At 34.3% G+C, this 26,181-nt stretch overlaps 1 protein-coding gene across 2 annotated transcripts in view; it reads left to right on the forward strand.

Moving 5' to 3' along the window:
- LOC145260324 (myosin-VIIa-like) overlaps positions 1–26,181 on the forward strand; it is a 965,294-nt gene that overhangs the window by 566,117 nt on the left and 372,996 nt on the right. For both annotated transcript variants that reach the window (XM_080118214.1, XM_080118215.1), the window contains exon 17: positions 18,323–18,480. In XM_080118214.1, coding sequence (XP_079974340.1) covers positions 18,323–18,480 — 158 coding nt within the window. The remainder of the gene's footprint in view (positions 1–18,322; positions 18,481–26,181) is intronic.

A 26,181-nucleotide genomic window follows, 5' to 3' on the forward strand; every position in this document is an offset into this window, starting at 1 on the left:
ACACATATTCTCACTTTTATAGATATAGGTTTCATTTAACTGTTCCGGTCCCTGTTCTATCACTGTACTTGTTTTACAACTATTACAATGGAATGTGCTCCAACGAACTTGCTACACGTGCCACCTGAACATAAATACCCAACCTGGAAGGCAAGCAGCAAAATCACACCCCTTCACCGTAGTGAGTCTTCAGATGCCGAAAGGCTTTCTTCTCTAATAGCTTCTTTTCTTGAACCACTTGCCTTTGAAATTCCGTCTCTACTCTGCATTTCCTTGACTGTACGACCATGTAGAAATTTAAAGGTAATGTAAACAAGTACCTTGCTGCAGAACTCCCTACCTAACATTCCATTATTAATCTGGCTCCTAATCCTTATATCTCAATGGCAGTATGCCTTGCTTGAGGTGAATAGAAGGAAAAGATAATAATGATAAATAGATTGATACTTTATTTTTAAGATTAAAATGACACTCCTTCTGTCTAGCCACACTGATGAGTCACGACATGACCCCCTAACACCAATCTTATTTAAATGCTTACATATTTGCATGGGAAATTATTTCATCAGATGTTTATTTTTGCAGATTTTTCCCATGTTTTTCTGTTAGAGAGAGCAAGGTGGGCCTGGAATACCCAGAACATAATGATGTCATAATCCCAGGGGAAAGTTGACCGATATTCATGGTGCCTGGAACAAGCCGGGATCACCAAAGAAATGCGTCATGATGACGTCAATCGTCAGGGGAAACTCTGACCCATATAAAAATAAAAATAATAATAATAATAATAAAGCCAACCGAAAACAATAAACGAAAGGCTGGGTAAAAAGAGGGTTATGAGGTCAGAGTTAAAGCGACTAGACAAGGAGAGAGGCTACAGTCACAGAGCGACAGAGACAGACCGAGAGAGAGTTCTGCAACCCACCCTACTCCCCTTAACCTCCATGTGCGATTGTTATTGTATTTTGATAAGTGTAAAATAGACGAAGCCATAGTTGAAATCGTAAAAACATTCATTTAAAACTAAAAAAACTTTTCGTCGATACGGCCGAGAAAACTGAATCACAACTCATTCATATTTGTAACATTTCGAGATAAAGATTTCTTAGTTTGATGAGATGCATCTGAAGAAGGTCGTGGGTTGCATTGGCCAAAACGTTGTGAGAATAACATCCAAGATGAGAACTGTAGTCTTGTAATAATTTTACCATATTTATTTATTCTTTCATTTCTTGAAGTATGATTTGTTTTTCTTTATTCGTTTTGTTCTTTGTTCTCTCTCTCTCTCTCTCTCTCTCTCTCCCTCTCTCTCTCTCTCTCTCTCTCTCTCTGGTCCCATTTTTCTTCCCATTTCTGAAACAGCTTTCTTCTCTGCTTTCACTTCGTTCTCATGTTAGGCCCACTTCTACACTTCGATCTCCTCCCTGGCTCCAGTTAGTTCTCTCTGGCTCTACTTTGCTCTTTATTTTTACTCACCCTTTTCTTTTCTTTTTTTTTTACTTTGCTCTTTTCTTTGGTCCGATTTTTGCTATTTTTTTGGCCCCATTTTTGCTCTTTTCTTTGGCTTCATTTTTTTCTCTTTTTTTTTGTTCCATTTTTGCTCTTTTCTTGGGCTCCATTTTTGCTCTTTTCTTGGGCTCCATTTTTGCTCTTTTCTTGGGCTCCATTTTTGCTCTTTTCTTGGGCTCCATTTTTGCTCTTTTCTTGGGCTCCATTTTTGCTCTTTTCTTGGGCCCCATTTTTTCTCTTTCCTTTGGCCCCATTTTTGCTCTTTCCTTTGGCCCCATTTTTGCTCTTTTCTTTGGCCCCATCTTTTCTCTTTCCTTTGGCCCCATTTTTTCTCTTTCCTTTGGCCCCATTTTTCTCTTTCCTTTGGCCCCATTTTTGCTCTTTTCTTTGGCCACATTTTTTCTCTTTCCTTTGGCCCCATTTTTTCTCTTTCCTTTGGCCCCATTTTTTCTCTTTCCTTTGGCCCCATTTTTTCTCTTTCCTTTGGCCCCATTTTTTCTCTTTCCTTTGGCCCCATTTTTGCTCTTTTCTTTGGCCACATTTTTTTCTCTTTCCTTTGGCCCCATTTTTGCTCTTTTCTTTGGCCACATTTTTTCTCTTTCCTTTGGCCCCATTTTTTCTCTTTCCTTTGGTCCCATTTTTTCTCTTTCCTTTGGTCCCATTTTTTCTCTTTCCTTTGGCCCCATTTTTGCTCTTTTCTTGGGCCCCATTTTTTCTCTTTCCTTTGGCCCCATTTTTGCTCTTTTCTTTGGCTTCATTTTTTTCTCTTTTTTTGTTCCATTTTTTCTCTTTTCTTTGGTCCCATTTTTTCTCTTTCCTTTGGCCCAATTTTTTCTCTTTTCTTTGGCCCCATTTTTGCTCTTTCCTTTGGCCCCATTTTTGCTCTTTGGCCCCATTTTTGCTCTTTTCTTTGGCCCCATTTTTTCTCTTTCCTTTGGCCCCATTTTTTCTCTTTCCTTTGGCCCCATTTTTTCTCTTTCCTTTGGCCACATTTTTTCTCTTTCCTTTGGCCCCATTTTTGCTCTTTTCTTGGGCCCCAATTTTTCTCTTTCCTTTGGCCCCATTTTTGCTCTTTTCTTTGGCTTCATTTTTTTCTCTTTTTTTTGTTCCATTTTTTCTCTTTTCTTTGGTCTCATTTTTTCTCTTTCCTTTGGCCCCATTTTTTCTCTTTTCTTGGGCCCCATTTTTTCTCTTTCCTTTGGCCCCATTTTTGCTCTTTCCTTTGGCCCCATTTTTTCTCTTTTCTTTGGCCCCATTTTTTCTCTTTCCTTTGGCCCCATTTTTGCTCTTTGGCCCCATTTTTGCTCTTTTCTTTGGCCCCATTTTTTCTCTTTCCTTTGGCCCCATTTTTTCTCTTTCCTTTGGCCCCATTTTTTCTCTTTCCTTTGGCCCCATTTTTGCTCTTTTCTTTGGCCCCATTTTTGCTCTTTTCTTTGGCCCCATTTTTGCTCTTTTCTTTGGCCCCATTTTTTCTCTTTCCTTTGGCCCCATTTTTGCTCTTTTCTTTGGCCACATTTTGTCTCTTTCCTTTGGCCCCATTTTTTCTCTTTCCTTTGGCCCCATTTTTGCTCTTTTCTTTGGCCCCATTTTTGCTCTTTCCTTTGCCCCCATTTTTGCTCTTTTCTTTGGCCACATTTTTTCTCTTTCCTTTGGCCACATTTTTGCTCTTTCCTTTGGCCCCATTTTTGCTCTTTTCTTGGGCCCCATTTTTTCTCTTTCCTTTGGCCCCATTTTTGCTCTTTCCTTTGGCCCCATTTTTTCTCTTTCCTTTGGCCCCATTTTTGCTCTTTTCTTTGGCCCCATTTTTTCTCTTTCCTTTGGCCCCATTTTTTCTCTTTCCTTTGGCCCCATTTTTCTCTTTTCTTTTATTCTTTTATTCGTCTCATATTTTCTCTTATCTGTGTTCAATATTTGTTTTCCTTTTTACTCCCACTTCGATCTCATTTCTGGTCATATTTTTTCTCCATTTTGGTCCCATTTCGTCACTTTCTTCTCTTTTCTGGCCGAACTTCGTTTCCTCATCTGTTTCAACTTCGTTCCCTCCTCTGGCCTAACTTTGTTTCCCCGTCTGAACCAACCCCATTCTCCTTTCTATCCCCACAATATTTCCCATCTCCATTCATTTCTAGTTTTATCGTTTTCGATTTCTTCTCGTTTTCTTTTACTTTGAATTTTGTCTGATTTTTGCTGAATGGATATTGATCCGTTGCCTCTTAGAAATTCTTCACCGTTCTTCTCTCATTGAGAACAAAATCCTCCTCGCTTCAAGATGCTAATATTGCCTCTGCCAAAGCAGACGATCTTTTCTTTTTCTTTTTTTTTTTTTTTTTAGAAAATGGCGGCATTTTTTTTTTAATGTTGATTTTGTTTTCTCCATTTAATATACTTCCTCCACTCATTCTGAATGCCCTTCCACGCAATCGAAGACACGATAATTCCCTGATTTTCTATTTTAGCTTTTACTTTTTTTATATCTATTATTATTATTATTATTATTATTATTATTACAATAATAATAATATCATCCTCATCCTCTTCAATAAATTTATCAAGTTTTAATCTTTAAACAATAAGGAGTTGAAGAGATATTATTCTACTTTTTTATAGCTTCATATTTGCAAATATTTCATCTTCGTTTTTCATGATAGATTTCACTGACACTTCTCTCTTCTCTCAACTTAATTTCTAAAGCTATTTAATTGTTCCTCGAAAATCCACCTTTATCTGACGAATATTTTCAGATTTTTTCATTTTTACCGATTTCTTTTCTTTTCTCTTTCCCTTTTTTTACCCTCTTACCTCCTTATTTCTTTTTTCTTCCTTCCCTTTTCCTATTTCTCTTTTCCTCTCTATTTTTCTTACCCCCTTTTTGTCTCTTCCTTTTCTCTCTTTTCTTTTTCTTTTCGTCCGCTTTCATTCCTTTTGTGTCTACTTGATTTTTTTTCTTTTTTCCTCCCCATTTTAATTTTTTCCAATATTTTTAACACTTTACAATTTTTTTTGCCCCATATTTTTCTTCCTTTCTTTTTCCAATTCATCTTTCCTTCCTTTTTCTTTTTCATCTTTCTTTTTTTAACACCCTTCAATTTTTTACTTCTTTTTTCTTCCTTTCTTTTTCCAATTCCTCTTTTTATTTTTTATTTTTTTCTTAAACTTTTTCTCATTTTCCTTTTTTCTTTTTTGTTTCCATTATCGGGTTATGTCCCTTTATTATATTTGTCTTTTTATTTATTTACTTTTTTTTTTTCATATATCTTTTCTTTCATTATCACTTTTCTTTTTTTCCTTTGAAATATGTTTTTATCTCTAGTCCCCTTCTTATTCATTTTCTCTTACGTTTTTATTTTATCATCGACTTAAACTCTGACTTTTTATTCCTGGGTTTTACCCCCTCCTTTTTATCTTTATTTTCCCTTCATTTTGTTTACTGTTTGATTCTTTATATACTACTAAATTAATTTTTTCTTTATCTGTCTCCTCATACTTTCTCTCTCTCTCCCCCCTCTCACTCACTTTATCTTCATCTCTTTCTCACACTTTTTCTTCCTCTTCTTTCCTCCTTCTCTTTCTTTCTCTCCTTCTCCTCTCTCTCCTCCCCGCTCTTCCTCTTTCTAATTCCTCTCTCTTTTCTCCTCTCATTCTCTCCCCCTCTTCCCTTCTCTCCCTCTCTTCCCTTCTCTCTGCATTTTTCTCTTACCCTGTCTCCTCTTTTTCTCCTTTTCTTTATCTTTCTCCCTCTCTCCTTCTTCTCTCTAACCCTTCTCTCTTCTCCTCTCATCCCCTCTCTCTCCTCCTCCCTCTCTCTCTCTCTCTCTCTCTCTCTCTCTCTCTCTCTCTCTGCAAAGAATCTTTCCTTTTTAATCCCATTCTTCCCCTTTCTTTTGGTGCAAATTGTCCCTTGTGTAAGCAAAATAAATGAAAAAAAAAAACAAACAAAAAAAACAACCCTAAGCAATGAAGTTTTTCCTCTGCAGAGTAAAGATATCGATTTGCCTGCCAGCATTAGATGCAGCTATTTGTCATGCATTATTGTAGAGATCAATAACTATTGAAAGCGGAATGCGTGAGTGACCGGCTTTCACGGATACTCCATCCTTCTTATTTCTCTTCCTCTGACCAGGTATAACAACCTTTTCATCTTCTCTTCCTATATCGTCAGGGTCCATTTGCAAAGACTTCGCCAGACATTTTTCTACACCGACATCGCAGATTTCACTAAATCAAAAATTTACAAATACATACCTTAAAAAAAAAAAAAAAGAATTTCATTAAAAACTTATGAATGAATACTAAGTTTTCAACTTTCTTTGAAAAAAAAAAAAATCTAATATTAAACAATCGTTACTTGGAGTTGTCAAGATTTAGATTTTATAAAAATGGTTTTCCAGTTCGCCATCTCTTCGCAACTTTCGCTACTTGCAATACTTAAAACATTAATTTAAAATAAACATTTAATTCATTTTAAAGACAAAAAAATTTTTTTGCTCATCTATATATATAAAAGCCAAACGTCTGTGTGTATGTATGTATGTTTGTTTGTAACGCTAAAACTTTTGAAAGACGGAACCAAACTTGACAAATTTGGTATCATATCGAAGACCCATTACCCGGATGACAAATATCGAAATTTCACGTCAAACGGACCACTAGAAGTTGGTCAACTGATCAGTTATCTTCGAGGGGGGCCCCAAAAAAAACTGCCATTATCTATATATATAAAAGACAAATGTTTGTTTGTAACGCTAAAACTTGAGATGAAAGATTCCTCTCCCCTAAGAATAAAACATATGTTCAATATCTGCTTTTGTTTTTTCATTGTTTATACGGTCCCGAGCAACGCCGGGTAGCCCTGCTAGTCTATATATATAAAAGCCAAACGTCTGTGTGTATGTATGTATGTTTGTTTGTAACGCTAAAACTTTTGAAAGACGGAACCAAACTTGACAAATTTGGTATCATATCGAAGCCCCATCACCCGGATGACAAATATCGAAATTTCACGTCAAACGGACCACTAGAAGTTGGTCAACTGATCAGTTATCTTCGAGGGGGGCCCCCAAAAAACCTGTCATTATTTATATATATAAAAGACAAATGTTTGTTTGTAACGCTAAAACTTGAGATGAAAGATTCCTCTCCCCTAAGAATAAAACATATGTTCAATATCTGCTTTTGTTTTTTCATTGTTTATACGGTCCCGAGCAACGCCGGGTAGCCCTGCTAGTCTATATATATAAAAGCCAAACGTCTGTGTGTATGTATGTTTGTTTGTAACGCTAAAACTTTTGAAAGACGGAACCAAACTTGACAAATTTGGTATCATATCGAAGCCCCATCACCCGGATGACAAATATCGAAATTTCACATCAAACGGACCACTAGAAGTTGGTCAACTGATCAGTTATCTTCGAGGGGGGCCCCCAAAAAACCTGTCATTATCTATATATATAAAAGAAGACAAATGTTTGTTTGTAACGCTAAAACTTGAGATGAAAGATTCCTCTCCCCTAAGAATAAAACATATGTTCAATATCTGCTTTTGTTTTTTCATTGTTTATACGGTCCCGAGCAACGCCGGGTAGCCCTGCTAGTTTATTCATATATCCAGGATGTTTTTTAGAGGCGGCAAACTTTAAGTTGACAGTTCTATTTTATATAACTGCAGATTTGGCAACTATCGGTTATTTTGGATTCAGCTTGGTTTTGCAATTCATCATGAAGAGACTGACACCGGATCAGCATTTACAAATTGCAAATGATACAATCAATTCCCTGAGAGAAACATTTGATGAACGAATAATTTCACGAAATGGACTTGTCAGCTGGCCGCCTTATTCGTGCGATTTAACCCCATTAGATTATTTTCTTTGGGAATATGTAAAGTCTCATGTTTATGCTGATAAATCAGACGCAATAGACCATTGGAAGGCAACATTCAACACGGTATTGCCGAAATACAGCCTAATTTAATGTATAGCATTTGTGAAAATAATTCGAGTTTTTGACTTCCAGTTTTTGTTGGCTTTCATAGCTTGTGTGAGCTGTAACGTTGTTTGGCTGTGGAAATAATTATAGGCGAGGTGAGTTTAGACTGTGAAGTATAACTAAGCAAAATGAAAATATTGATAGAATTAAATCAATTGGAAAATGCATGTGTTTTTAAGTGTCGGATCTAGAGACATGGCAACGCATATTTGAAAGCAGAGGAGTGTATAAACGCACATTCCAAATGGAGTTGAACCACATTTTTGTGTCCATAAAAATGACCGGAATTGTACTTCTCACGAAAACAAAAGAATTGTTTATATTCCAAGATCAGAAATTATAAATTGTGCAATGCAAAATAGAAACGAAGAATGTAATATCTTGATGTTTACAATTCCGGGAATGTCGATTTGTAACTATATAAGAGAAAAATAAACAGAAAACGGAAGAGAGAAAACATAGCAGCGAGCATGATTGACATCTTGACATCGCTTCGTCGGCGAGCCACACACCAATCAACCCTTTACAACTAACGTCTCTCTCTCTCTCTCTCTCTCTCTCTCTCTCTCTCTCTCTCTCTCTCTCTCTCTCAATGAATTAGAAGCTTAATTGTAAATAAAACTTGAACTTTGAAATTCGTCTTTGTGTTGATTTTGAGAATAGCAACAAAGAAATTGTCAGTGTGTAAATATTATATGAATTATATGTACATTCAACAACGCAACATGAGAACATGACCCGGTACGTGCTATAAATAACTACAGAATTATGTACATGACAAAAACTATCAAGTTTTTACATATGACAAATTTGATTGACTTTACTATAAAGAGGTACTTGTAAGCTTCATTAGACAATCACGTTGTCCAAGGATAGTTAAGAGATATGAAGTCAGAGGTTGTATTTTTTTTTTTTTTAAAGACAGTTTAAAGACAGATTATCGATTCTGAATTTTTGAGATCAGAATTGGCTATTCGTATTATTTGGATTCATCGGACTACTGTTCTCCTCCTCTGTGTCATTTTCACAACGTTTCGGTCGATGTAACCTCCAACCTTCTTCAGGTGTATCTTGTTGAACTCAGGGAATGTTTCTGTCAAATTCAGGAATTTGGATGGAATTTCAAATGGAACCTTTTACTTCACAGAGGTAGCATGTTCTTGTTCCATCAGCCATGATTGGATAGAGATTTGAAGTAATTTACAACTGTATTGTTCGGTCGCCCACACTGAGGATTGAACCCTCAATCTTCAGGGAATTATCACTTTTACAATTGATTTTTTCAAATACTCTAACCACTGTGCCGTGGGTCCTTCCCGAGTTCGACAAGATACACTTGAAGAAGGTTGGAGATTTCATTGATTGAAACGTTGTTAAAATGACACTCAAGATGAGAAAAGTTTTCCGACGAACCCAAATCATACAAAAGATTACAGAGCTCAACAAGATAAACCTGAAGAAGGCCAGAGGTTACATTGACCGAAACGATGTGTGATTAACACTCGAGATGAGAACAGTAGTCTGAATAATCCAAATAATACGAATTATCAATCACATTTTCCAAGGATCAAAGGGTGCTTTTTTTTTCTTTTTTTTCTTTTTTAGACAGTTATTGGATTTTGCATTAAATAACCCAAAAATGGTTGGTATGTCATGAAACAAAAACAACTAACCAACAAATTTGGCAATCGAGTTTATAAAACGAAAAGATTTAGTGATAGTTTGCACTTTATATCAGAACATGATTTAATAAGTCGAAAAAAACAAAGGGAGGTAACTCCTGTTTGCTCGCATTTGCAAATTTCATTACTCATCAAAGGGTGAATTTTGTACAGATCAGTCGTTTCATGTCTTTTTAAAATAAGATTCGTACATGGAATGACATTATTGACACAGAATTTCAATTACTTTATTCACAGATCATTGAACGCGCTTGCTTGTTGGTTTTGGGTCCTTTTCAGAGATTCACATTTACATCATGAAATCAATCAAAGTAATCAATACTTAAAGTAGATCGATCACCTTCCTAGAATGAAGTCCAGTGCTTGTTTACATTGGCGATCTTTGAAACCAACGCATTTCAGGTGAAAACATTATTACATACTTACATGTCATGACAAAATTAGTATAAATTCCAAAAATTATAAAAAAAATAATCCATTGAAAAAAAACAACAAAAACACTTATCAAATTATCACATATTTTCCATATATTTTAATGGGGAAGAGTTGAACAATCAATTCAGTATGAGAAACGGACCTACCTCCCTGAATTAAGGTTCCGCCATTTTTAAACCAAACTTAGTTGTGGATGATATATATATATATATATATATATATAAATATATATATATATATATATATATATATATTTGTCAAAAATACATCTAGCACATCTACTAGATCATGTTTCATCATTTTTTTTTTAATTTATATCAATATTTTCACTATGATACGTAAGTATGTAATAATGTCTTCACCTGAAATGCGTTGGTTTAAAACATCACCAATGTGAATCAAGCGCCTGAAGTTCTTATATAAATGGATGACTACAATGATTGTAGAGTCGGAAGTTTGGAAAAAAGTCGGAGTTGTAAGAATATAAGGAGTCAGTCAGGTTCTTTTCATCTTGGGCGAATCAACAGTCTGACATGTATAAAAGCGAAATGCGTTCTAAGATGGATTTTTGTTGGCACATCTGGGAAGAAACTGCTCAGAGCACTTTTTCAAATCCATTGCTAGATCGCTGGAAAATAGTTGGATCATTCTACCGCTCCAGAAGGTATCTCTCTCTCTCTCTCTCTCTCTCTCTCTCTCTCTCTCTCTCTCTCTCTCTCTCTCTCTCTCCAATCCCGTGAATTAAACAAAGGGTTCCATTTGAGACTCTGTCCAAATTTCTGAATTTGACAGACACATTTTCGAGTCTGACAAAATAAACTTGAAGAACTGGTTGAAGGTCAAAGGTTACATCGACTAAGACATTGTGAAAATCACACTCAAGATGAGAACAGTAATCCGATGAATCCAAATAATATGATTTAGAGCATTGTTTTAACTTTTTTCAATGTAACAGTGGAGTTTTTTTGTTGTTTTTTGTTCGGTTTTTTTTTTTTTTTTTTTTTTTGCATTAATATGTTACAATGGATGTTGGTGCGTTTGAAGAAAGAAAATTTTTAAAAACTGTCAAAAATAAAAAATAAAAATTTTCTATTTCACCAAGATAATGCACCATGTCACAAGTCGATCACAATGATGGCAAAACTACATGACTTTCATTTTGAAATGCTTCTACACCCATGATATTCTCTAGACCTGGCTCCAGCGACTTTTACCTTTTTACAGACTTCAAAAGAATGCACCAGGGAAAGAGATTTTGGCTACAATGAAGAAGTGATATTGCAACCATACTAAATCTTGGAGCTAAACCACAAACAGCAATCAAATGTTCAGGGAAACGTTGGAATCGGTATATCATTCTACTAGGCGACTATGTTGCTGAATAACGTCGATTTTGGCTAAAAGCTGTTTTATTAGTTCTGGACTTATGTTATAAAGTTACAAAGTAATTTTTTATAGGATTTTTTATGGAAATCACTCTAGACGAAGCATGAAACCATTTGATGTAAGAAGTTAAAAAGAATAAACCTTCAAGATAAAAAAAAAGTAGTCAATGATAAATGTTATATGCTGATATATTACAACCTAGAAAACAGCAATTTTCCCCCTTTTGTCAGAAACATCGCTCATGGAATCTCAATAGAACAAAATAAGGGACGCAAGAGTTGCAAGATTTATTTTTTTCCAATTATTTCAAAATTGAAATTGATTAGTCATGCAAACGAATTCAAGGAGTGTAGAGTTTATGCCTTTTCTAATTTAAAAAATATCAAATCAACTGACAGCTATCAACTACATCTCCAAAACAACCTGCGCCCCCCCCATCTTGATTATTGGATTATTCCATATTTCTACTTGTCTAATTGCCAATACGTGAAGTAGTTGTCAGCGAGCAAAATATAATTTGCTGTCATTAAATATCTGCAAAACATGTTTGCTGACTAAAAAATAATCACGCAGTTTGAAGAGCTTGTACTTCCTCTTTAGTTGCTGTGCTGCATCGGAATGGTCTGTTTGGTTTCTCGGTTCTTTTTTTTTTTTTCAATTGCACCAGACAAGGCATGAACCCTCTTGTTGCAAAGAGTTTAACAAAAAAAAAAATACTATTTCAAGGTCGATTACTAGCCGATGATAACACAACAAAATTCTTCACACTTTGTCAGAAACATCGCTCATGGAATCTAAGGACTGAAGAACAAAATAAAGGAAACGAGATTTGTGAGGCTGCTGGAAATAAATCCTTCGTCCACTTTCTACTCGGCTTTTTTACAGCATATCAACATTTTTTGAGTTATTTGATGCAAGAACGACATATAGAAAAGACTGTGACTAGCGATATCACGTTTGTGAGAGAGACGTTGCAGTGAAGAAGAAATTGTGAGACCAATCAAATTACAGATACGTTTCTGCAGTTTATCGAGAGCCTTTAAATGGAACACAGATTCACGAGCCTAAATATGACAACAATATTCCATACATGGTGTGAGAAAGTGTTTAGAGTGACAAGGTTTTTTTTGTTTTGTTTTTTACAAAGGTATCGCCACTTATCAAGGCCAAGAGGCCACTCGAGGATAAAAAAGTGTACAGTAGACAATTGGACAATAAATTAATCGTTAGTAATGGAAATTCGGTAAATTTGTTAACTTATATGGAACGGCTCATCAAAAACTTGTTTACGTTAGACTTGAAGACAATCATATTGTAGTCAGCTGGAAAGCAGGAAAACGGAAGACAATTCCACAGGCGTGCAGTTCTAAAAAAGAAGCTTTGTTCATGGAATTTACGTTTAGGTTTAGGCAAAGAATGGGGGGAATTATTGATAGTGTTTTCAGCTAGATGGGTGTTTCTTGTGAAAGTTTGGCGAGGGGGGGGGCATAGATTGGAGTTCAGTCGAACACTTGCCATGAAAATAATGATAAAGCAGAAACAAATTCGCAACATCTCTTCTGTGAGAAAGAGGTTGCAGGGAAGAGAAAAAGACATCCCCTACGAGGCTACGAAGTCTATTTTGAACTCTATCAAGACAGGATAAGTCCTTTCTAGCAGCTCCTGCTCAGATGTGGCAACAGTACTCCATCCTTGGGCGTACCTGGCTCTTATATAGATAGAGAATTGCATCAGCAATGAGATATCTACTGGATCGATAGAAAGATCCCACCATTTTTCCAGTGGCCTTGGCAACAGATTTAATGTATGTGTTCCATTTCAGATCAGGATTGCTAACTTAAATGCTATTTAGATCCAACTTTGAAAATCCTACAAGGGAACTTTATATGTTAGGCTCAGTGATGATGATATATACTAATTCTCAGCAAACTTGAGCAAGATATTGATATTAGATTATTGATTGGAAGCAATGAATGTTCATAAATTTATGACACCCCACCCTCATTGTGTCAACTAATACTGCATAATCACCAACTATGCCGTCATTATGAGAGCTCAAGTCGTTTTGAACGTTTTATTATTTTCTGGTCAGACAGGAAAATGGTGAGTGGTTATGAGTCAAGAAGTCACAAACAAAACCAAGAAAAAAAAAAAGAAAGAAAATTTGACTGCACTTTATTTTATCAGCACTTTTAGGTTGTGACGTAGACGAGACTAAAAGAGAATGTCGTTCTCTTTGTCGGTTCCTATTTTTTGATTTTATAGCCGATGATTTGATCGCTGATTTATATCTGGCCGATGGAGAGTGTTTGATTCTGAAAATGAAACGCAAGTCAGTTGTGAAACTGAAGCCCAACTTTCTTTGGATTTGATATATTGCTAAGCAAAAACCTGTCAAGAAATTTCCAACCAATAAGATATAAGATTTCCTTAAACAAGTGGATCAAATCCTGATCCTCCTTTTCGTTTTTCATTGCTGGATCAAAATATGATGACCTTTTGTCGGTCTATATATTATTTTAATTGGAATTCATTATTGAGATGAGTATTATTGATATTAATTTATTGCTGACTATTATTCTCATCTTTATTAGTTGTGACCACCTGACGAAGGCCAGAGGAATAGTTGGCCGAAACGTCGTGCAAACAACAACTAATAAAGATGAGAATAATAGTCCGCAATAAATAAATTAATATTTGTCGATCTGGTTATCTATTTAACCTATTTAGTCAACAGTATCTATCTATCTATCTATTTATCTTTTTTTACTCTTCTTCATGTTAAACAGGGCACAGTGCCACTTGGACATAAGGACATACTATTTCGGACTATATCTAATAAGGCACTATGCAGAGAGTTGAGTAGCGAGATGTCTATTCACATTACACTTAAACTTCTACATGTCAATACAGTCAGGGAAGCCGGAAACCGGATGGGAATTCCAAAGTCTAGCAGTTTGAGAGAAGAAACTCCTTCATAAATAATCAACTAATAATCATTGCATCTCATTAATCCTTATCCTCAAGTGGCTTCTGACCTTGATAAGTGGTAGTCAATAAATAAAAATAAATAAAAAGAATTAAAAAAATCAAAGTACATTTATCAAGAAAAGAAAACATCCGTCCGTTATATTCAGTTAATACTCCTGCCAAACACCTAAAATCCAACATACTAACAAAGGGAGCAAAATAAATTGCACCCGGAGTATAAACATATGTATAAACCATTCAACTAATAAAACAACTCGGACACTGATCTGAATTTATAAAATGCCATTGAATACTTGTATGAAAATTACTTTAAATGTAGTTACCTCACTTTTTTTTTTATGAAACTTCATTTGTATTCAATTTCTTCTTTAATAAAAAAGTAGAAAATGGTTTCATCACTTAGTTTCTCTTTTAGTCCTTACATTCCATGGACGATGTTTTGTACAAGAAAGTGCTATTTTTTTAGTTAAAATCTCTTCATCCAACGTTTATCGTTGGTTAGTTTTTATGAATTATCTATTATATAAATGTCTCCTGTCTGTTTAAATGTATGTATGTATGTTTGCCTAAAACTTTCGACAGAGGCGATGAATTTTCACGAGATCCCTATCGTTTTGAAGCTCGACCCTTCAGACAACAGATATCGAAAAATTAACTAAAAACATTGATTCCTTCACCCTCAACTGGGCACTTTTCTACAAGGAGGGTCGTTTTTTTTGGGGGGGTGCGTTGCCATTTTTGCAAGTCATTGTATCGGTTGGATTGACTTTACTTATTTCAACGTTCCGAACTTCCGGTCGCGTCATGGAATGGGGGAAGACGTCAGATTTTCTTTATCACTTTTGCTTAACACACACCTCCAAACACCCGGACAAGGCCGGGCACCCAGGTTAGTATATCTATAAAAGTGAGACTGTGTGTGTGTGTGTGTGTGTGTGTGTGTGTGTGTGTGTGTGTGTGAGTGAGGACAATTCTCAACCTCTACGCTCAACGAATTTTTGCTCTACAGACTTGAAATTTCGTATATAGGTTATTCAGACATGTGGAAAATTTTTTAATCGGTTTTTATTCAGAAAAAAGAGCTGCTAAGGGGTCAAAATTGAAAAATTGGTAGGTGAGGGGGGGCATTAAATTTTTATCTGTCTATCAACTGTTTTCGAATGTGCAAGCGTGGCCGGAAAACATGGCAGCTTCTTTATGTTAAGAATAAGTAGGTTTGAAAACACTGGCCCCCCCCCCGCTAGTCTATTATATAAATCTCCATTGTCTGTGTGTTTGTATGTCTGTTAAAAAATTTTGTCATTTACATCGAAGCGGCTTGTACGATCGGAAGAGCGGAAAGAGTGATCTCTCGGACACATAGTATCGAAAAATTGAAATAAAAATTGTCAATTATTTCATAAAGAAATGTCGTTTTATTTTTTTTTGAAAGGAGGGTCAGGTAAAACATTGGTTTTGACGCTGTTTGTTAATCACACATACGTGAACGGTCAATTCGTTGTTTCATTTAAAAAAACATCATTTGCAACGTCATAAAATCTGTGTCGTCGTAGACCAATCGATAACGTGTTCGCTTACAAAGTTAACTTTTGCAAGTTCGCGTCCAGCATGTAGCATTTTTAAAAAATGTTTTCTTTCTTACGCGCGTCCATCACACGGCATTTTTTTTTCTTTTTAAAACACAATAAAATGGCACCCAAGTCTTTTTATTATTATTATTATTTAACTATATCTTACGACCGGGCAACACCGCCCCCCCCCTCCCGCTATTACCAATATATAATAATACAAATACTACATACAACCAAATCACTGTATGACGCACGATTGAGTCGCTATTGACACGTGTTTGAATTTCAGGGACTTTTTAAAGAAATCATTCGGCGAGATTTGAAAATCCGTGGAATAAGATTTTAAGATTTTACCTCATACCAGAGGATAAGAAAATATGTTGAAAGATAAATAAAACTTATGTGGATCATATCTTTTACCAAACGTCCTTAATTACCTTTTTGATTTGTTTAATATTTATTAGTTTCCACAACAATGTCTAGTATTTTTTTTTAAATCTTTCAAACTTAAGCATGGCAAAACCTTTTGTAAAGAGGCTTGGGACATATTTCGGTGCTGAACTTAAAGTGAGGACCTCATATGCCATTACACTTGAGGGCTCCCCCTCCCAGCTCCCCACCTCACGACAAAAACTAGATTCGTTGTAAAGTACATAAATAAAAACATAAATCAGTGAAAATTTTATTTCAAACTTAAGTATGAACACAGCCTAACATCACAAGTGCATTTGAGAAGTTTTATTACCACACAAGCCGAAAGGCCCGACATGTATAATCAACAGTAGGTTCTTTGATTTGACAGGGGCGCATTCGAAATGAATGATTCTGCTTATAACACAATTTCACAATGATACATAACTTTTTCATTTTAAACTTAAATTCAAGTCATTATCACCGCACAAGCAGTAAGGCCAGGCATATAAAATCAACAGCAGGTTCTTTGATATGACAAGGGCATTCGAAATTAATGTTTCTGCTTATAGTATAATAGAAACTTGATACTTGACTTTTGCATTTTAAACGTTAACGCGAGCCATTATATATGAAAATAATTTTATAAAATCAACAGTAGGTTCTCTACAGTGCAATGTAAACTACAATATATTGTAAAATTAGTCACTGCGAGAGGCATATGAAGCTTTTTCCAGGTGCACCGTAATGGGTCCCCAATTAGAGCAGGCAATTAATCGATATGATTGAAAAATGGGCTATTTTATCGATTTCGATGACAAAAATATGGAAGTGTGAAACGTTCATTGATGAGCATTCGATCCCGGGAAGCGTCGGGTCACCCTGCTAGTGTGTATATATATATATATATATATATATATATATATATGTGTGTGTGTGTGTGTGTGTATATATATATATAATAAACAGTAAGTTGGTTCTCTACAGTGCAATGTAGACTAAATGTATTGTTGACTCGTTGTTGGGAGGCATGTGAAATTTCCTTTTGGTGCACCACGGTGGATCCCCGACTAGAGCAGGCAATTAATTTAATTGAAAAATGCGTGATTTCACTGATTTCGATAACAAATAAAAGTATTGGAAGTGTGAAACATTCATTGATCCCTATTCAATGATGACCATATTTTATATCAAGCATCTTTATGTTGAATAGTATCCTGGGCAACGCTGGTTGTGCACACACGCATATGGAGCTGGATGCACACACGTAAATATTGTTGACAATTCTTCAAACCAACAAATGTCATCAAAAAGTCATAACAATTGAAAGAAGTGTGCATAAACTTTGACATCAACATTGTTCAGCTGACAAGTTTTGAAAACAGTCATATTGAAATTTGGCCTTGGACGAATTTAATAAGGGCAGTGGAATACGGCATGGAAAAACGAAATTCCTGTCTAAAGTTTTTGTAAATAAAAACAAACGCCAGCCAAGGAAAAAGAGTCAGAGAAGAGGGCATCGCACGACCAGTTGTGATTTTGTTTCACCCATAACACTCCACCACGCCTCATCTCTCTCTCTCTCTCTCTCTCCATTTCACATTGAGAAAGAATTGAGCAGAAAATAAATTGTCATTCCTTTTTTATAAACTTACGTCAAGCGTTTTTTTTGTTTTTGTTTTTTTATAAAACAACTAATTGTCTTATATACATTCGTCAAGAACTTGAAACTCTATTTAACAGATTAAAGAGACGACACGGGTTAAAACTAAAGAACTACAGCATGACGTAACACTTGATTACCTTTTTGCTTGGTTTAATACCTTTTGATAAAAAAATATGTATTTTTATACATATTTCAGCATATTTTCTTATTCTCTGGTACGACTAAGAATGTTATTCTATACATTTCCAAATAGTTTGTTTTTACTCTTTTTTTTTTTTTTTTTTTACCCCAAACAAGGCGTATTGATACTTAAACATGAGGGGTTACTAATTAGGATTATGTCTACAGTCGCGAGATGTATTCATGTTAATAGCCAGGAAAGCAAGGAGAAACTATTAGAGTAGATGGCTTTTTGATATCTACGGAAGGGGTGAGATTTTGCTGCTTGTCTGATGTTGGGATTAAATTTCCTAAGACATCTCTGAAAAATTAAATCGTTGTCAATAAGCTGCCACTTGGTTCTCAGCTGCACCATGAAGTGGTCTTTCATATAGACCAATTCATTTCACACTTAATTCCTAGGACATTTTTGCTTGAAATAAATACTTTTTATTTTCAGTGTCAAAACTTTCATGAGTTTTATGTTATTATCGTTGATTTTTTTTCCTATTTTCTTCTTGTTCCAGGCTCATGTCAGGAAGATTATTGCCCAGCGTCTTGCCAGCAATCTCCGAGAACAGAAACGCTTGGAGGAGGAACGTTTGAGACATGAACAGCTTGAACAGGAACGGCTTGAAAGGGAACAAGAGGCTGCCGATGAAGAAGTTATTGAGGAGTCGTTACGGTAAATAGCTTTCGTCTAATTTGATTTTTATTTTTTTGTTATATATACACACATTCTCTCTCTCTCTCTCTCTCTCTCTCTCTCTCTCTCTCTCTCTCTCTCTCTATATATATATATATATATATATATATATATATATATATATATATATATATATATCTTTAAAAGAATCCAGGAAGAAAACTAATGTAATTGCACATGATAACTTTCCTTTAATTTTTTTTTTTTTTTCGGTGAGTGAGGGAAAATTTCTCCATTCTAACAGTTTTCTTAGTCTGAATAAGTATTTTCAGATAAAACTAAAACCAAATAAAATATATTTATGCCAATAACATAGTAGAAGGAAGAAATTAAAAAACAGGTGAGTTTGAATATTGATATGTCAGATGGATTGCTATTTAGGTCTGACTTTGAAAAATCTGACAAAATAACTTTATAAAAATAATTCTAACAATGTTTGTTTTATTTTAATCAGTAGTTTTTCAATTATCCTCTCTTTTTATACTTCATTCTACAAAGGGCTGTTGGGGCTTGAGATATTTTAATTTGATTATGCTGACATACATATGCACACGCACGCACGCACGCACACACACACACACACATATATATACTATTATTTAAAAAGAATTTTGTCTGTGTGTGACTTCGTTCCATATGGACTAGAAAATGGCTAGGCCGATTTTGATGAAATTTCACATGAAGGTACTCTATGTGCCTAGCAGTGTTCTTAGATAGTTTTTCTATCAGAAAGTCTCCAATAAGTATCAGCAATCGAAATAATTTGATGAAAGAAGGAACAGCCGATTTCAAACAAAGTTAACACCTTATACAGCCTAACATAAGTGCGTCTGAGAAGTTTTATTACCACACTAGCTGAAAGTCCTGACATATAAAATCAACAGTAGATTCTTTGATATGATTAGAGTGCATTTAAAATAAATGCTTCTGTTTAGAGCACAATTAAAGCATCATACTTGACTTTTGCATTTTAAACTTTAATGCAAGCTATTGTATATAAAATTTATAAAATCAAAAGTAGGTTCTCTACAGTGCAATGTAGATTACAATGTATTGTGGAGTAAGTCACTGTAGGGAGGCATTTGAATTTTCCTCCAGGTGCACTCTGATGGTTCCCTAACTAGAGCAGGCAATCAATTGATTGAAAATTGAAAACTGGGCGAGTTCACCAATTTCAAGACAATAAAAATATGGCAGTATGAAACATTCGTTGATCATCATTCAATCCCGGGCAATGTCAGGTCTCCCTGCTAGCATATATAGTAAGTTCTGAAAATATATTTTCAAAATTTACTACCCAGTTCTGCTCATGTATTGAGCACTATTGAAGTAAATACTGAAAATAAAAAAAATTATATATATATATATATATATATATATATATTCCAGGTTAAAAATATCCAAAAAATAAAAAACATTAAATTTCACAAAGTCGTTGATAGTGCTCAATGAAAAGAGTAAGATATAATTTTATTCAATTTAGATAAATAAAATTTCCATTGGTCGCTACAATAGAACTACTGTTTCAATCTAAACAGATTTCATCAGGCAACCATAGCCCTAGGTTGTTATTGAGGCAGATCTTTTAACGAAAAGAAAAACTGGAAGACATTTTAAAAATTAATAATTTCTATTGTAGGCATTAGAAAACACGCGATGAGATCACTAGAAGAGAGAGAGGAAACCAGCAGCTGCGAGGCTCAATAATGTGTAGCCTTAGTTATTTCATCTAGGTCAGACGTCCATGCTTATAAATTACAGGAAGTTAGAAATTTAACTTAGAAGAAAGTGAAGAAAAAAAGAATGAAGGGAAGGGATTAGTAGATCCGTCTTAACAAAAATAAAAATTGAATAAATAACAATATTCGTTAATCCATCGAAAATTCAAAAGAGGAATTCTAATTTAGAAAAAATTCTAAATCCATGAATTTTTAAGTTTAATGTTTAGTAAAGGATTTCATTTGAAATTCCGTTCAAGTTCCTTAATCCCACAGAAAGATTCTCAAGTTTAACAAAATACACTTGAAGAAGGTCGAAGGTTACATTGGCTGAACTGTTATGCGAATGATACGCAAGATATGAGCAGTAGTTTGAATAATTCAAATTTACAATTCTCTTCTCCAAAATTAAAAAATATAATGAAAAAAAAAAATCTATAAATGGTTATGACCACTGTTATATTCAAATAAAAATCATTTCTGTTTTCGTAATTGCTAGATGGGTGGTTCAAGTGTATTCGAGGGCGCATTTGAAGACTCCTCTTTCATTGGTTACTGCACTAAGATGTAACGAAGGATACCACTTTTTTCCCTGCATCACTCCACTAACTCTTGACCCTCAGCTTATAATGCTGGGTGTTTAGCAAGAAGGCATCACACACCATTTCTGTCAGAAAACAGCATAGTAAGGTGTCCATAATAGCAACACTCATAGTTTTGTCTGGTGACCAGTTAGTAGGTTACTATTTCTGCGTATGTGATGTGATGCTGCTGCTGCTGATTATTATTATTATTATTATTATTATTATTATTTATTTATTTATTTATTTATTTATTTTAGTTGACAATAAACGAAGTCAACCGAAAGGCACCATTTTGGCATTGCGGCATATGTCTTAATCAAGACATTTCATTGTTGCATTGCTTCCCTGTTTTCTAGACGGTGATAGCTGATTTGGTGTCCCTGACGAAATATCTTCCAACAGATTTTTTTTTTTTTTTTTTTTTTTTTTTTACACAGTGATCACCACTTATCAAGGCCCGGAAGCCACTCAGGGATAAGGGTTATTGCAAGTACATTACGTTAGTGTGGAGATTTGATGAAGTGTTTACTTAAGGGGGTGGTTCATTAGGAATTAGGGCGGTTCAATAGGAATTTGTTATTAGATATTATGATATATTAGAAATATATAATATGCAATATATTATTTTATTATTATTTATTATTAATATTTTATTTGAAAATAAGTGGAACAATGTGAACAATTCTTATTTTTATTTAAAAAATGTGTAATATTTATTTCTTGTAATTAAGTTAACTTTCTTTTTTATGTGAAACGTTCTTAAAAGTAAATAAACATTTTTTACAGAAAAGATATTCTTATGTCAAACTACTCATAATACTACTATTACTACTACTACTACTACTACTAATAATAATAATAATAATAATTCGCCTAAGAGTGTGATAAATTTCTTCTGTTCAAATATCTGTTCGAAGATGTTTTGTCAGGGACACCAAATCAGCTATCACCGTCTAGAAATCAGCAGAAGTAATTCAACGATGAAATGTCTCGAGAAATATGCCGGAATGCACATCTTTTTCGTTAGCGAGATGTAAGGGGGGGCATCACTCCTTTCCCACTCATTCATGATTCTCACCTTATAATGCTCGGTGCCAAGCAAGAAGCATTTCGTATGACTTGATCAACTATTGAACAGTAGTCTCCCATTAGCGAACATTCCACCTTTATGCCAAGTTGGCCAGTTATTGTAATTCAATTCGAATTAACATTCATACCAGTATCGTTAGTCGATATTGAATATCTTTTCACAGACATTAAGTTTTCAGATTATTGTACTCATAAAGATAAGTTTGTAATGCAGTTATATCTACATCAACAGATTATTTTATGCTATAAATATAATTGCCGATTATCCTTTTCGTCGTCATCATAATATCCATAATGACCAGACGATAATATGCTGAGTCAATTTCATGTACATACATTCGTCGTATCATTTTTATAAAGATGGGATCATTGGGGGGAAAAAAATAAAATCATTTGATAACGTTATTGTGTTGAACGTGAAACTCTAACTAAAATATACTTTCTTGGCTTTGGAGATGATTTATCTATCTATCTATCTACCTATCTATCTGTCTGTCTGTCTGTCTGTCTGTCTGTCTGTCTGTCTATCTATCTATCTGTCTAAAAAAAAAAAGAAGGCTCCTTCAGTTTTTGACAGACTATGGATACCCATAAAGAGGTGCCTGTGCATGAAATTTTTGTGGCAGGAGTTGCACAATCTCCAACCGCACATCTCCTAAGTCAACATTGTTAAATACCAATGGCAAGTGGAGTCTATGTTCAGACTGGAAACAAATGCCGAGATAAGCAGAGAGCATATACAGCGACTAAAATTCCCAAATGGTCACCCATCTGGTACTAACCAGGCTCAATATTGCTTTACTTCAGTGATCTGATGAGGACCGGTGTGTCAATGCGATTATGCCTTATCTATCTATCTATCTATCTATCTACTATTATAAAAAAGGAATTTGTGTGTGTGAATTGGTTCTCTATGGACTCCTAAACAGTTGGACCGATTTTTTTTTAATATTACACAAACATACTTTATGTATCTGGCAGTATTCTTAGATAGGTTTTGTATCAGAATTTCTTTGATAAGTCTCGATAATCAAAAACATCCATGCCATATGCATATGGTGAACTATATCGGAAACATGGTATTATGGTGATTGAAGATTCTAGCTAGAAAAATGATAGACAAATATTAGGTTCAGTGACAAGATGATCATTTGAACGCCCTTGTGCCTAATTTGTTTTGATAAATGTAACACTTTTCTTTTAAATAAATAAATTTTTCAAAGTGAAGCATCTGTTCTGTCGAAAGATGGTACAATAATATTGTGGGGTCTGCCTTTGCACCGGATGCCTATGCAATAGAAATATGTTTCAAACTCCAGCAAGGGTTTTGGAGATAGACCCTCATAACCAGATATATTCTTGTGACAGCGGTCATGGAAACAAATGTCCAATTGTAAATATTGTAAAAAGTTACTGACACTCGAACTCGAAACCTGACCGATAGAAAATGAAAAGGTGACATATGCAACGTAAGACGCGGTCGAATTTGAACGTATAAATATCCGATATTTCTCTAAGTCGTTTGAACGTACGGTTAATTCGCATGTCAGTGGGAAGAAAGAAATGCAGATTTTCTACGAAAAGAAGGAGGATTATTGTTTGTACGAACATAAAAAGTTGAAGAAAAACTCTTTTTTTTTTCTTCTTCTTCTTCTTTTTCTTCTTTTTTTCTTCTTTTTTCGTTTTTTCTTCTTTTTTTCTTCTTTTCTTTTCTTCTTTTTTCTTTTTTTTTCTTTTTTCTTTTTTTTTCTTTTTTCTTTTTTTTTCTTTTTTCTTTTTTTTCTTTTTTTCTTTTCTTTTTTCTTTTCTTTTTTCTTTCTTCTTTTCTTTTTTCTTTTCTTTTTTTTCTTTTCTTTTTTTTCTTTTCTTTTTTCTTTTCTTTTTTTTCTTTCTTCTTTTTTTTTTTTTTTTTGCCCGAACATTTAACGGTATTCGGCGATTCAAAGGCAAACTTTAATTTCAACACTTCAATTCTGCAGCTACATTAACCAGTTAGATAAATATGATTTAGGAGGAAATACAACCGTTGAATTTTCATAGCTCCCACTAGTTATCATGTCATTTAAAAAAAAAAAAAAATTTTTTTTTGTTACTGACTCAACAAATACTTTAACCCAGCAAATACTCAACAAAATCAAATAAAAGAAAAATCCGGGTTGTCCCTGATGGTTGCATATCAAAACAACACGATCCTTAGACCTTTGTTATTCTTACTATTCATAAATGATCTTCCTGACAAACTGTCTTCAGGATGAGTACGTTTGCTGATGACACTATACTCTATAACAGACACTAGGGGAAAACGAATGAACATATATCTAAGGAAATGGCTGAACACTTAGAGGAAGACCTCCAGTCTGTAGTGAAATGGGTGTATAAATGGATGGTAACATTTAATGCTGCTAAGACTAAGCTTCTTTCCTTTAATAATTACAAGAAACCGTCTCAACCAACAATAGCTATGGCTAATGATACTTTACTTGAAAGTACTTCGTTCAAACTCCTCGGCTTAACGTTCACAGGGAACATGAATTGGAACAGATACATGGAGGGCATTTTGAAGGCTGTTGCGAAGAAGGCCGGCTCTCTCTATCATGCTAGAAAGTTACTTCTGAAAGTATCCTACACCTGTACAAAGCCATCATTCACCCATGCGTGGGGTATTGTTGCCACATTTGAACATGTGCATCTGCTACTAGTCTCTCACTCCTAGACAGAATGCAAAAAAGAGTCACCAACCTAGTAGGTCCTGCACTGTCAACCAAACTCCAACCTCTGTCCCATCAACGAAATGTTGCATCCCTGTGCCTATTTTACAAGTACTTTAATTGAAAGGGCTCCGACAAACTCCAAGCCTTTGTATCTCGTTTACGTAAATACTGCCGACTAACCTGAGAAAGCAGAAAAATCCCGCCCCTGCACTGTAGAGATCCCTAGATCTACTTGAATATTTTTTCCCCTCAAACAGACTTTGGAATTCTCTCCCAGGCCCCTGCTTTCTTGACTGTACTGACAAGCAGAAGTTAAAGTGTAATGTGAACGGACATCTTGCTGCTCAACTCCCCAAATAGTAGCGCCTTACATCCAAGTGGCACTGTGCCTTGTTTGGGGTAAAAAACAATTTAAAAAAAAAAAAAAAAAAAAAAGACACATCACTAAAAGTACATTGATATACACCCCACCCCACCCCACCCCACACAATTGTTGGAAGAAACATGTTACCCTCATTCTTGTAACTAGCACTCCCATTCCATCTTCTGCTAGTTTAAAAATCAATGGAATATGTATTATTTCGATCATTCCAACTACTGTTCCCATCTTGAGTGTCATTTTCACAATGTTTTGGTCGATGTAATCTCCGACTGTCTTGTCAAACCCGGAGAATCTGTAAAGAATTTTGAATGGAACCTTTTATTTAATCCACGAAGGTAGCATTCTCTCATTCTGTCAGCCATGACTGGGTAGAAGTCCTAAATAATTCGCAGTTATATTTTGAGTGTTACCCACATTGAACCTTCAACCTCCAGAAGAGTGAAACTTATAACTGCATTTTACCAAATACTTTATCCACTATGCTACGGGTCTTTGCGAATTTGACAAAGATTCCCAACTTTGATAAGATATGCTTGAAGAAGGTCGGAGGTTACATCGAAATGCTGTAAAAAAAAAAAAAAAAAAAACGCTCAAGATGAGAACAGTAATTCGAAGAATTCAAATAATACAATTAAACAATCCTTATCTCAAAAATTCAGAAACCTAATATCAATGATATAATGTTTAAATATCAATGATATAATGTTTGAATATCAATGATATAATGTTTGAATATCAATGATATAATGTTTAAATATTAATGATATAATGTTTAAATATCAATGATATAATGTTTAAATATCAATGATATAATGTTTAAATATTAATGATATAATGTTTAAATATTAATGATATAATGTTTAAATATCAATGATATAATGTTTAAATATCAATGATATAATGTTTAAATATCAATGATATAATGTTTAAATATTAATGATATAATGTTTAAATATTAATGATATAATGTTTAAATATTATGAATATAATGTTTAAATATCAATGATATAATGCTTAAATATTAATGATATAATGTTTAAATATTAATGATATAATGTTTAAATATTAATGATATAATGTTTAAATATTAATGATATAATGTTTAAATATTAATGATATAATGTTTAAATATTAATGATATAATGTTTAAATATTAATGATATAATGTTTAAATATCAATGATATAATGTTTAAAT

Source organism: Euprymna scolopes, chromosome 36, assembly GCF_053919585.1.
Source record: "Euprymna scolopes isolate OS-2025 chromosome 36, ASM5391958v1, whole genome shotgun sequence".
In the NCBI taxonomy this organism is placed as follows: Eukaryota; Metazoa; Mollusca; class Cephalopoda; order Sepiida; family Sepiolidae; genus Euprymna; species Euprymna scolopes.